We start from the raw sequence: 13,453 nt of genomic DNA, 5'->3' as shown, positions 1-13,453 counted from the left end.
GGGCTGATCCAAATCCAAGAGCCAGCAGCTTCTTCCTGGTCTCCCATGTGGGTGCTGGTGCCCAAGCACTTGGGCTCTCTTCTGTTGTTTTCCCAGGCAAATTAGCAGAGAGCTGGTTTGAACTGAGCAGCTGGGATTCGAACTGGTACCCGTATGGGATGCCAGTGTCTCAGACAGAGGCTTTACCCGCTACGCCACAGTGCTGGCCTCAGGTGTTGAGATTCTTGAATGATCATCACAATGATTATGTGTATTTGTGTAGAACAGTGTTTAAGATTATTTCTTAAACATGTAAAATATTTCAATTTTAAAATAAAATTTTCTCGTAAGCATTTTCAAATGGGCAGGTAGAGAGAATAGTGTAACAAACCTTGATGTATGTATTACACGCTGCCAATCTCATTTGAGCTGTTCTCTTAAATTCAGGTTGAGAGTAAATCTTACAAATCATATCATATAGTTTCATTTACCAATAGTTGAATATAATGTTAAAAAGAAAATATTTTTTTAAAAGATGTATTTATTTATTTGAAAGTCAGAGTTACACAGGGAGAGGAGAGGCAGAGAGAGAGAGAGAGAGAGAGATAGAGAGAGAGAGAGAGAGAGATTTGTCATCCGATGTTCACTCCCTAGTTGGATGCAACAGCCAGAGCTGTGCTGATTCACTACTCAGGTGGCTGCAATGGGTGCGGGGCCCAAGCAGTTGGGCTGTCTTCTGCTACTTTCTGAAGTACATTAGAGGGAGTTGGGTCAGAAAGGGAATAGCTGGTCCTCAAAATGATGCCCATATAGGATGCCAGCATTGCATGTGGTTGCTTTACCCACTATAACACAGCACCAGCCCTGATTCCTATCTCTATTTCTGGTAATCTTTTTGTGTATCTCTGTATTCTCTATTCTTCACCACAATTCAGCTGTCTTAGCCTGACCTTTGTTTCCTCAACTCTGCACAAGTTCAGTGCTGTGCTTGGGATCCCCCTTTCCCTGATTCTAGAATGTACCTTTGGGTATCAATTCATGGGAGAACATAGGATTCTCCTTGTTGGTTTTCCTACTCTTAGGAGTCCAGGTCCTGTTGGTGCCTATTATCTAATGTCTGAAATTTTTTTTATTATATTGCCTGTTCTGATTACAGCACTAGGGTAAATCTAGTCACTGATACTCCATCATGACTGGAAACAGAATTTGGACTCAGCCTTTTTAATGTTGAGCTAAGATTTTTAATGTACTGGTCAAATGTTTTTGTTTAGTTTTGTTTTGTTTCTTTTTCCTTCCATTTTTAAATTCATATTTGGGATAAACTTTATTTCTTGTTTTACTGCAGCTTCATTGATTTTTTTAAGAGATTTATTTTATTTATTTGAAAGAGTTACAGAGAGAGGTAGAGACAGGAGAACGAGGTCTTCCATCTGCTGCTTCACTCCCCAGATGGCTGCAATGGCTGGTGCTGTGCCGATCTGAAGCCAGGATCCAGGAGCTTCTTCTGGGTCTCCCACGTGGGTGCAGGGGCGCAAGCACTTGGGCCATCCTCCACTGCTATCCCAGGCCATCGCAGAGAGCTGGATTGAAAGAGGAGCAGCCAGAACTAGAAACAGTGCCCATATGGGATGCTGGCGCTTCAGGCCAGGGTTTTAACCCACCACGCCACAGTGCCGGCCTAATTGATTGTTTGTCCTACATTCTCCCTTGTCATTGCCATCCATTTATTAATAAACTTCCCTATTGTTTTAGCCTTAGTCATAAACATATCCATTAGTCATAATAAATAATTTCTTTGTGAAATATCAATCAACATGATGGTACATTATTTCCCATTCCTAAAGACAACACTAAGCAAAGTTATCCAAATCACTTGTGAATGCATGCATCCAAGATTTTAACTCTAAAATGCTGCACGTTATTTTTCTGTTTCTGCAATCATGTTATCACACACTTAGCCTCTTAAAACAAGACAAACTTGTCATCATACCGTTTTATAGGTCAGGAAGTTAGGAATTGCTTAGCTAAGCATAGTTGTACTGGCTCTGTGTTCAGTGTCTAATTAAGCTGAAATTAAGGTGATTCTGGCAGTGCATTCATCTAAACCTAACCTTTTCCAGGTCACTTTTCGACAGAATTCAATTCCTTGGAATTATAGCTCTTGGGCCCTTAAATACTAGAGGTTCTCTTCCCAGTATGGAAATTTGCTTCATCTTTTTTTCTTGTTAAAGATTTTTCTTTATTTATTTGACAGGTAGAGTTACAGACAGTGAGAGAGAGAAAGAGAGACAGAAAGGTCTTCCTTCCGTTGGTTCACTCCCCTAATGGCCATAATGAACAGAGCTATGCCAATCCGAAGCCAGGAGCCAGGTGCTTCCTCCTGGTCTCCCAAGCGGGTACAGGGCCCAAGAACTTGGGCCATCCTCCACTGCCTTCCCTGGCCACAGCAGAGAGCTGGACTGGAAGAGGAGCAACCAGGACTAGAACCTGGCACCCATATTGGATGCCAGCACCACAGGTGGAGGATTAACGTGGTGCGCCACGGTGCCAGCCCCCCCAATATGGATGTTTTCCATAAAAACTCTGTGGAGGCTATTGATAATTGTTCCCAATATGCATATGCAGAAAAAAAAAGCTAAGGTAGTTTAGATAGTATGATGAAATTAAGTTTGAATCTAAGTGACCTGTTCTGGTTTTATTCTACCATAATATGTCCTAGTGTCTTGAATTGTATATCACTTAAAATTTTACGTAAGTGCATTTGTTTAGATAATTCATTACAAGTATCTTATTTTTGCTGATTTTAGATTTGATAATGGCATTGTAGTTATGATTTTAAATTTGTGATCTGGACTGGTGAGCAATACATGGGAAAGTTACCAGTGAAACAAAATTGTCTATGAATTGATAATTTTTAAAATTGTGATGGATAATTGGGTTTGTTTTTCTATTCTGTCTGCTTTTATTTGACAATTTCTGTATTGAAAATTAACAAACCTATTCCTAGTAACAGTTATAAATATGAAATCAAATGTGCTTATAACTTAAACATTGTAATCCTTATTTTTTTATGGAACCATAAAACTGTTTATATTCACATTTTCTGTGTTAAAGTAGTATTTTCTGGTGGTTAAGAGCATGGAGCATGGAGGCCAGTTCTCTTGGTATATGTCTCAGCATTGTAGTGGTTATACAAGTTATTTAAATTGCTTGTTTAATCCCTTGGAATTTATTTTTTTAATTTGTAGGATAGAGAATAATTGTACCCACTTTATAAAGTTATTGAATATACCCTGTAATTGATAGATATTAGGATGACATATCACAAATATATGTTAGTATGTGTGTGTGTGTTTTTTTTTTAAATAAGGAACTTGAGGTAATTATTTCCTTTTGAAATTAGATCGAATTTTGTATTCTTATCATGCTTTTGAGCCTGTTGTTCTGACACTAGTGTTTCAAAACATTTCTTTTTCACAACATGTATTTAACAGTGCTTTTCTTTTTTTAAAAAAAATTATTTATTTGAAAGAGTTACACAGTGAGAGGAATAGCGGGGGGAGAAAGGGAGGAGCAGGAACGGGTAGAGGTCCTTTATCCGATGGCTCACTCTCCACTTGGACACAACGGCCAGAGCTGCACTGATCTAAAACCAGGAGCTAGGAGCTTCCTTCGGTCTCCCACGCCGGTGCAGGGGCCCAAAGACTTGGGCCATCTTCTTACTGATTTCCTAGGCCATAGCAGACAGCTGGATTTGAAGTGGAGCAGCCAGGTCTGGAACTGGTACCCAGGTACCCATATGGGATTCTGGTGCTTCAGGCCAGGGTGTTAACCCTTTGTGCCACAGTGCTGGCCCCTGTGCTTTTCAGTGAGAATCATGTTGACATTTTGTTTGAAACTTTCACACTTTAGAACAGTTTTGTTTGCTTTCCCCTACTACATTAAATATGTGCCCTGACCGATGTTTGTAACAGTCTAAGTTTCCTCACACATTTTTGAATGTCCTCTAGAAGAATAGAACTGCCTTGGTTGAGAATCATTTGTCTGTTTTAATTCTAATTATTCACCTTAGATTAGTTTGGAATACTTCTTTTTTCGCAGTTCTACCCAATGTGAATTTAAATATACAGAATTAAATCATTGAACTGGGTTATTGTTATTGCTATAGTGATTCTCTAGTGATTATCATTTCCGTGGAATTTTTTTTCCTTTTTCTTTTTGTCTTGACATCAGTGAACCAAAATACTGGATGTTTGGTATGGGAGGAGACATATGGAAATTTCTCTTTGTAAGACTGGTGTTACAACATTGCTTGAAAGATTTAAATGCTTAACCATCAACAACTTCCTTTCTTCTAGGTGATAGAAATTGAAGATGCTTCACCTACCAAGTGTCCAATAACAACCAAGTTGGTTTTAGATGAAGATGAAGAAACCAAGGAACCTTTAGTGCAGGTTCATAGAAATATGGTTATCAAATTGAAACCCCATCAAGTAGATGGTAAGAAACTCGCAGATGATTCATTCATGTATAGGCAAATTTTAGCTAGCATTTGTGTATCTTCCTGTGTGCCTCAGAGTCTGCTAAGCACTAGTTATACATTGGTGAGCAAAAAGAAAATATACAGCTCAAAAACAAATAAGGAAGAACAAAATTGGGTTATTAGAAACGCAATGGATGTTACAAATAGAGAAGAAAGTGCTATTTACTGATAGGTATATATAGCAAGTAGATTTCTCCTTGTCTACAATAGTTGATTAAGGGTAGCAGGGAGGTTGGAAGAGTGTAAAGTTAACCAGAGCCGCCTTCTGGAAATGTTATTTCAGTATTTTCTGTTTTTTAAAAAAGATTTATTTATTTACTTGAAAGTCAGAGTTACACACAGCAAGGAGAGACAGAGAGAGATTGATTGATTGATCCATTGATCATCTATTTGCTGGATCACTCCCCAAGTGGCCACTAAAGCTGGGGCTAAGCTAGGCTGAAGCTTGGAGCCAGGAGCTTCTTCTGGGTCTCCCATGTGGATATAGGGGCCCAAGGACTTGCACCATCTTCCACTGCTTTCTCAGGGCATTAGCAGGGAGCTGGATCAGAGGAGAACACCTGGAACTTGACTTGGTGCCCATATGGGATGCTGGCGCTGCAGGCAGAGGCTTATCCTACAGCACAGTGCCAGCTCCTCGGGTATTATTTTTTTTATGGTATTCCTACAATGGCATTAGATTCCAAACTTTTCCTACCATCTACTTTGTTAAGAGTGGAATCATTACGTTAGTTTTGAGAGTGTGTGTGAATTAATTTATTAATTAGCCATCTCTTTCTTACTCATTGTTTACTGTTGAATAAAAGAATAAATAATGAATTGTTTCTTGGGCTGGTTTTCCTGATTGACTCAATAATGTGGCAAATATATTAGGAAGCTATTCTATTTGGATAAAATTTCTGTTTTAGATTTCTTATATCTTTTTGCACAGTCTCAGGAAAATTCATCAATAATGTTAAGTGCTTATACTCTCTTGTTTTTCAGTTACTAGGGAGGGGCACCAGTTACATTTAAGAAACTATCTTCTAGGGTTTTCTAAATTCTGTTTCTTAGAAGTTTTGGTTATGCTTTGATGTGTTTATAAAGGAATATTTTTAACTTAGACTTTTAAATTTAATTTAATGAGGTTGTCATTTTTAGGTGTTCAGTTTATGTGGGATTGCTGTTGTGAGTCTGTGAAAAAGACAAAGAAATCTCCAGGGTCAGGATGCATTCTTGCCCACTGCATGGGCCTTGGTAAGACTTTACAGGTAAGAATTAAATAATATGAAGGGTACCTTGTTTTATGCATACATTAATATATGTGGGATTCTGTTATGTTCCATTCCCAGTTTTAGGAAATGGAGATAAAGAAATGAACAAAAATAAAAAGATCTCTCAAGGAGTTTATATTCTGTGGTGTGAGAGACATGGCTAATGAAATAAAATGATAAATATGTACTTTTAAATAGTAAGTGTTAAGAATAAGGAATTAGGGATGGCATCTTTTAGGAGGTGATGTTTAAGCTGAAATCTTAATGAATTAAGGCAGATGAATTACAGGTGTGGCCAAGAACTGCAAAACCTCTGAAGTGAGAATTCTTGTACAACTTAAAAACGATTTGATCCTACAAACCATGATTCTGTGATCAATGTGAATATAAGTTATTGTCACATAAGAAGAAAGTCACTGGTCTCCATAGAGTGTCCTAGAGACTTTCAGAAAATACCATGACCATTTAGAAGAGAATTGTTTTACATAGTATGTTCCATTTTCATACATTCTGACTTACAAATCTGTAGTAATTACTTTATGGCTTAAAATACAAGTATATTCCCTAATTTCACAACTTTGCCCTTTAGAAGTGTAATCATTTTAATAGTCTAAAATTTTGGTGGGACAGTGTCTTATATTCATATTGATCATGGAATCATGGAGCTTTAGAGTTGTAAGGCCCTTACACATCTTGTAGACAAGCTTTCTCATTTCTCTTTACCTGTACTTTGCCTGGTTTGAAAATAATGACATTTTGATTGGTTGCTTTATTATTTAAAGCAGAACAAAGTTACTATATTGTATAACTGATATATTAAAGCTTAGGAGTCATTTAAATGAAGATGGCAACTTACCTATTTTCTTGTAGGTGGTAAGTTTTCTTCATACAGTTCTTTTGTGTGACAAATTGGATTTCAGCACAGCTTTAGTGGTTTGTCCTCTTAATACTGCTTTGAATTGGATGAATGAATTTGAGAAATGGCAAGAAGGATTAAAAGATGAAGAAAAGCTTGAGGTATCATATTTTCAATGTTTTCTCTGAGTAAAATATTTTAAATACTTCTAGTACATATTTCATATTTGCTATTCATACATCTTAATAGCTGCTTTTAAAAATCCTTGTTTTCTCACAAAAGGTCTCCGAATTAGCAACTGTGAAACGTCCTCAGGAGAGAAGCTACATGCTGCAGAGGTGGCAAGAAGATGGTGGTGTTATGATTATAGGTTATGAGATGTATAGAAATCTTGCTCAAGGAAGGAATGTAAAGAGTCGGAAACTTAAAGAAATATTTAACAAAGCTTTGGTTGATCCAGGTAAGATAATAACAGTGACTGACATAAAAAAATAAGTTGGAAAAAACATGTTTGTTTATTTTTTAAACAAATACTAGTAGAGCAACTCTGAAATAGGTATTTTTTGTTTCAGGTTTTGCCTTCCTTTGGGTTCTTTGTATCTCTTCAGTACTATAAAATGACTATTGATAGCTATTCAGAATTTGCTGAGTCTGGATTTGTTTATAGTTTTCAACAGAGACCTTGTAAAATTGAAAAATGTACCATGTGCTTATGTCACAGTTTCAGGGTTTTCCAACTCGTACTGTGAAACTGTTCTCTTTAAGATTTATTTGAAAGACAGAGCTACAGACAGACAGACAGACAGGCAGAGAGAGAGAGAGAGAGAGAGAGAGAGAGAGAGAGGGAGAGGTTTTCCATCTGCTGTTCCCTCCCCACATGGCTGCAACTGCCAGAGCCGGCCCTATCTGAAGCCAGGAGCCTGGAGATTCTTCCGGGTCTCCCATGTGGGTGCAGCAGGCCAAGGACTTGGGCTATCTTCTGCCTTCCCAGGCCAAAGCTGAGAGCTGGATTGGAGCAGCCAGGACAGGAACCAGCACCCTTATGGGATGCTGGCACTGAAGGCAGCATCTTTATCCACTTCACCATAGCGCTGGCCTCGTGTAAACAGGTTTTAAGTCTCCATCCAAGCTTGTGTCACTAGAATTGGTGCTTGCTCATCTCCTGTCTTTTAAAGGACAGTCACCACAGAGGGTTAAGATTTGGAATACTATTCATCCTTTTATGACAGTAATTGGTGTGAGAGCTAAATATTCGATTCTTATTGACTGACTGAAAAATAACAAATTGTATTATCTGTAAAATCCGAAATGAATTTTTCAAAACTGATTGTAAATTTATATGTATAATATTTTCCCTCTTCAAATGTTACCTTATATCTTATTTCTTTAAAATACTGTTCAGGCATTATGTTTATTGACAACCTCTGGGTAATTGTCTTTGTGAATGTTTTTAAATTCTTTGGCTTTGTCTCATGATAATGACAGAATTAATACATATCTAAGCAACTTTGCCATTGGTAAACTAAGACCCAGTAAGTGTCTTTTTGCCATGATTGAAGTGGGTGTCTATAAATCTGTTGGTTTACTGTTGGAGAACTATAAAACACTTAATGTTCTTATTTGTTCATGAGGAAGTGGAGAAAAAAGAAGTTAAAGGGTAACATTTCTCATTACCATGTTTATTATTTTTTTTTCTTTTTTTTTTTTTCTTTTTTTTTTTTGACAGGCAGAGTGGATAGTGAGAGAGAGACAGACAGAGAGAAAGGTCTTCCTTTTGCCGTTGGTTCACCCTCCAATGGCCGCCGCGGTAGGCACGCTGCGGCCGGCGCACCGCGCTGTTCCGATGGCAGGAGCCAGGGGCTTCTCCTGGTCTCCCATGGGGTGCAGAGCCCAAACACTTGGGCCATCCTCCACTGCACTCCCTAGCCACAGCAGAGAGCTGGCCTGGAAGAGGGGCAACCGGGACAGGATCGGTGCCCCGACCGGGACTAGAACCCGGTGTGCCGGCGCCGCAAGGCGGAACCATGTTTATTATTTAGTGACGTTTAAAATACTTTAATTTGGAATAATTTTCTGTTTACAGAATTGTAGAAATGATAGCAGAAAATTCTCATATGCCCTGTACCTAGTTCCTCTGCTGTTAACATCTTATATTGCCATGGTAGACTTCTCAAAACTACGAAATTTAGTTGGCACAGTATTAACTAGAATCTAAACTTCATTTGAATTTTACCAGTTTTTTTTATAAAAAGATTATTTATTTATTTAAAAGGCAGATTGACAGGGAGAGACAGAAAGATTTGTCATCTTTTAAACAAAGATTTCCCTTGTTTAAAAAATAAACATTGATTTATTTACTTGAAAGGCAGAGTTACAGAGAGAAAGAGAGAGAGGGAGACAGAGATACTTTTCATCCACTGGTTCATTTCCTAAATGGCCACACAGCTAGGGCTAGGCTAGGCTGAAGCCAGAAGCCTGGAATCCCATCCAGGTTTCCCTTGTGGGTGGTAGGGTCCCAAGGACATGGGCCATCTTCTGCTTTCCTGGGAATGTTAGGGTGGAGCTGGATCAAAAGTGGAGCATCACATGGCTCATCCAACACTCATATATGGTGCACAGGCAGCAACTTAACCTGCATCACCATGATGCTGGCCCCAGTTTCTTACTTTTGTGTTAGGAACTTAAGGCATTCTGTCCATACCCCTGGCCATGACCATCTATATTCCAGGCCTGAGTTGGTTTAGTGTAGTTTTTTGAACAGTGTTTAGCAAGTACTGGTTTTCCTCTAAATCATGGCCCTTGTTTCCATTCCAATTCATCTAGCACCAATTCTGAAATACCTGTGATATGATATATCTTACATTGAAAATCCTGTAACATGTGTCCTACATTCTGATATTTCCAGCAAGGGCTTATATTGAAACTTTTTATGTATTTCACTTCTTTTACACCTCCACCATCCTCTTAGCCCTGGAGGATAGGGTCAAGCTACAGATATTTCTCATCAACCTTAACTAGGCTTCAATGAGGGATTGATTTGTTCAGAGAAATTAAGCACAGCTTCAGCTATTTCTTATTCTGATTAGGCTCCCCCTACCCCAAACCCAAAGCACAGCATTTCCTAAATGTCAGAAGAACCATTTGAAAATTTTAGCTTTGAGAATGGGTGTCAAAATAATGCCATTGTTAAAACAGAAAAAGTTTGGGTTAACTTTTATATAAAATTGTTCCCACCTGCAGCTGTCCAGTGGCCTTGCTCGTTCATGTGAAGGCATATTTTGCTGCTTTCTGTGTTTCATATCCTCACAAATGGCCAATACACTTGCACTCACAGAAATAGCTGATGCATTCCCCAAATGGCTTCAACAGCTGGGGCTGGGCCAGGCTGAAGCCAGGAGCCAGAAATTCTATCCTAGTCCCCATGTGTGTGGCAGGGGCTCAAGTAACTGGGACATCTTCTGCCGTACCAGACAAATTAGCAGGGCATTGGATTGGAAGTGGAGCAGCTGGGATACAAACTGGCACCTATATGTGATGCTATCAGCGGTGCTGGCTTAACATGCTGTGCCACACTGCCCACTTCTATTTTTCTTGATTTTTAATCACTAGGTTTTTCCATCCAGGGTAGCATAATGCATTTAGTTGTTTTGTCTCTTTAGTGTCTTCTTGTCTATGGCAAATTTCTGTATGTTTCATTATCTCCTCACTCTTACGGCGTACTGTTTATGTACCCAGTAGATTATTCACTAATCTCAGTCTTCTGTTTCTTGTGACTTGACTGAGGTTAATAGGTTCTTGAAAGAATATATCTGAAGTAAAGAACCCTTTTTGTCATATCAGGGAGTACATGAAATCCACATGATAATACTGGTGATGTTGAATTTCATTATTTGGTTAAGGCAATGTTTATCAGGTTTTTCTACTGTAGAATGATGTTTTTTATCTGTGCCTATTGTAGTCACTAAATCTAGCCCACCTGAATGGGAGGAGGGCATAAATTAAGCTCAGTCTCCAATAGTAGATCTATCATAGTGTATAGTAGACATTTTATCTACACATAAAATTTGGATTTTTTTCATTAGGAAAGATTTATCATTTCTTACCAAATTATATTATTCAGTCATTGATTTATATCAGTATATACTCATCTGTTTTTAGTGTATACATTGGAATATAATTAATGCTACTATTTTTAAACTTTTAAAATTTTATTTCAGAGACAGGGAAAAGAGAGAGTTCCCCACTGGTTCACTCCCCAAATTACTAACTGCTGGGGTTAGGCTGGGCCATTACCTGGAGCTGGGAACTCCATCTAGGTCTCCCACAAAGGTGGTAAGAAACCAGCTACTTCAGTCATCCCTGCTGCCTCTCAGGATCTGCATCAGTAGGAAGTTGGAGTTAGGAACGGAGCTGGATATTGAACCTAGGTACTCTGGTATGGGACACTGGCATCTTTACTGGTTTCTTAATTACTAGGCTAAACATACCCCCTAGTATTACATTATTTATTTTGTTCAAATTCTTTCACTTTACCTATTTGGAGCTTTTAAAGGTTAGTTCCTATATCCCTTTTATATTATCCCCTCCTCCTTTTTTTTTTTAAAGATTTATTTATTTGTTTGAACAATAAGGGTAGAAAGAATATGAATCTCTTATCTGCTGGTTCATCCCCCAAATGGCTGCAACAGCCAGGACTGGGCCAGTCTGAAGCTATGAGACTGAAACTCCATCTGGGTCTCCTATGTGAGTGGCAGTGGCCCAAGTTCTTGTGCCAATATCTGCTGCTTTACTGGGCACATTTGCAGGGAGCTGCATCTGGAAGCATAGCACTTGAACTTTCACTTCAATATGCAATGCTGGCATTGCACATGGTGTTTTAAGCCACTGTGCTAAGACATTGGCTCCATCTCTTTGGGGACTTTGAATATGTCATTACTTTTCGCCACTAGAAGATGCTCCAGGCCCAAGTTACTTCATGGTACTTGACCTTGCTGGTAGTCTCAAGGTGGCACAGAACATCACATGCAAAGAGACAGAAAGTGTGTATGTGTTTGTATGTCTCTCTACCCTTGCTTGTAAAGCTGTCAAGATTCATTCATGGGTGCTGTGCCCTTAACACCATAGTTGGGATGTTTCCACCGTGTTTTCCTGTTAACCTAAGACTTCAGGAAATAAGCTCCTACATGAGTTTGGAAGGACAAACTATATTTAAGTCATATCATTCTGTCTCCAGATTTGATTATGCTTGACTTTACATAAAAAGCATTTTTAGATACTTCATGAAGGGGCTAGTGCTGTGGCCTAGTAGGTTAAGCTTCTGTCTGTGGCACTGGCATCCTATATGGGCACCAGTCCTGACTGCTCCAGTTCTGATCCAGCTCCCTGCTAGTGTGCCTAGGAAGGCAGTGGAAGATGGCCCAAATACTTGGGCCCCTGCAGCTACTTGAGAGACCCAGAAGAAGCTCCTGACTCCTGCCTTTGGATCGGTCCAGCTCAAGCTGTTATGGCCATGTTGGGGGAGTGAAGCATCAGATGGAAGGCCTCTCTCTCTGTCTGTACCTCTTTCTGTAACTCTACCTCTCAAGTAAATATTTTTTTTTAAAAAAGATACTTCATAAAGATATAATAATGACATCTTTTCACTTAATGTTCTTCTGGTTGATCCACTTTATAGCATGTATTGATACTTCATGTCTTATCAAGGCCAAATAGTATTTCTTTTTTAAAAATTATTTATTTATTTGAGAGAGTGAGAGGAGAGGAGAGTGAGAGAGAGAGAGAGGGCTTCATTCTGCTGGTTCACTCCTCAATTGGCTACAAGAGCTGGAGCTACGCTGATGCGTCGCCAGGAACCAGGAGCTTCTTCCAGTCTCTGACTTGGGTGCAGGGGCCCAATCACTTGGGCCATCTTCTTTTGCTTTCCCTGGCCATGGTAGAGAGGTGGATTGGAAGTGGAGCAGCCAGGACTTGGACCAGTGCTCATATGGGATGCTGGCACTGCAGGCGGCGGCTTTACCCGCTGCACCACAGTGCTGGTCCTGTATTTTGTTTAAATCTCCAGTTACAATGCATTTCAGTAGCCAGGACTTCAACTGGCTCCCTTTTGGGATGCCAGTGCGGCAGCCAGAGGCTTAATCTCCTATTCCACAGCACTGGCCCCTACTCCCATTCTGAGAGTTGTCTTTTTACTTATTATCCTTTTATGCACAGGTTTAAAATTTAAAGGTTTTATTTACTTGAAAGGCATAATGACAGAGGGAGAGATGGAGAGAGACAAAAAATTCTTTTATCTGCTGATTCACTCCCACAAATGGTCCCAACAGCTAAGTCTAGGGCTAAGGCAAAACCAGGAGTCTAGAACTCTATCCAGGTCTCCAGTGTGGGTGGCAGGGACCCAGATTCTTGGGTCATCATCTGCTTTCCCAAGCGCATCAGCAGGGAGCTGTATCAGAAGCAGAGCAGCCAGGACTCAAACTAGCCTTCCAATAGGGGATGTTGGTACACAAGTTGCAGCTTAACCTGTTAGGCCTCAGTGCTGGCCCTAGTTTTTAAAAATTTTGATGAGGTTTAACTTGTCTGCTTTTTCTTATGTTGCTGATGCTTTGAGTGCATGTCTAGAAATCCATTGTTTAATTCAAGACTATTAATTTTTTTGAAGATTTTTGAATTTATTTGAAAGCAGAGTTACAGAGAGAGGAACAGACAAAGAAAGGGAGGGAGAGAGAGAGAGATATTCCATCTGGTGGCTCACTCCCTGAATGGTCATATCTGCTGGAGAGCTTCTTCTGGATCACCAATGTGGTTGTAAGGACCCAAGCATTT

General features: G+C 39.4%; 1 protein-coding gene across 9 annotated transcripts in view; it reads left to right on the top strand.

Annotated features, from left to right (window-relative positions):
- Positions 1-13,453, top strand: part of ATRX (ATRX chromatin remodeler) — a 202,620-nt gene that overhangs the window by 88,156 nt on the left and 101,011 nt on the right. For all 9 annotated transcript variants that reach the window (XM_062184328.1, XM_062184325.1, XM_062184324.1 and 6 more), the window contains 4 exons: positions 4,338-4,479; positions 5,663-5,772; positions 6,646-6,792; positions 6,914-7,091. In XM_062184328.1, the coding sequence (XP_062040312.1) occupies positions 4,338-4,479; positions 5,663-5,772; positions 6,646-6,792; positions 6,914-7,091 (577 nt within the window). The remainder of the gene's footprint in view (positions 1-4,337; positions 4,480-5,662; positions 5,773-6,645; positions 6,793-6,913; positions 7,092-13,453) is intronic.

This window comes from Lepus europaeus, chromosome X, assembly GCF_033115175.1.
Source record: "Lepus europaeus isolate LE1 chromosome X, mLepTim1.pri, whole genome shotgun sequence".
NCBI classification, from domain to species: domain Eukaryota; kingdom Metazoa; phylum Chordata; class Mammalia; order Lagomorpha; family Leporidae; genus Lepus; species Lepus europaeus.
This window is presented reverse-complemented; position numbering and strand designations above follow the sequence as displayed.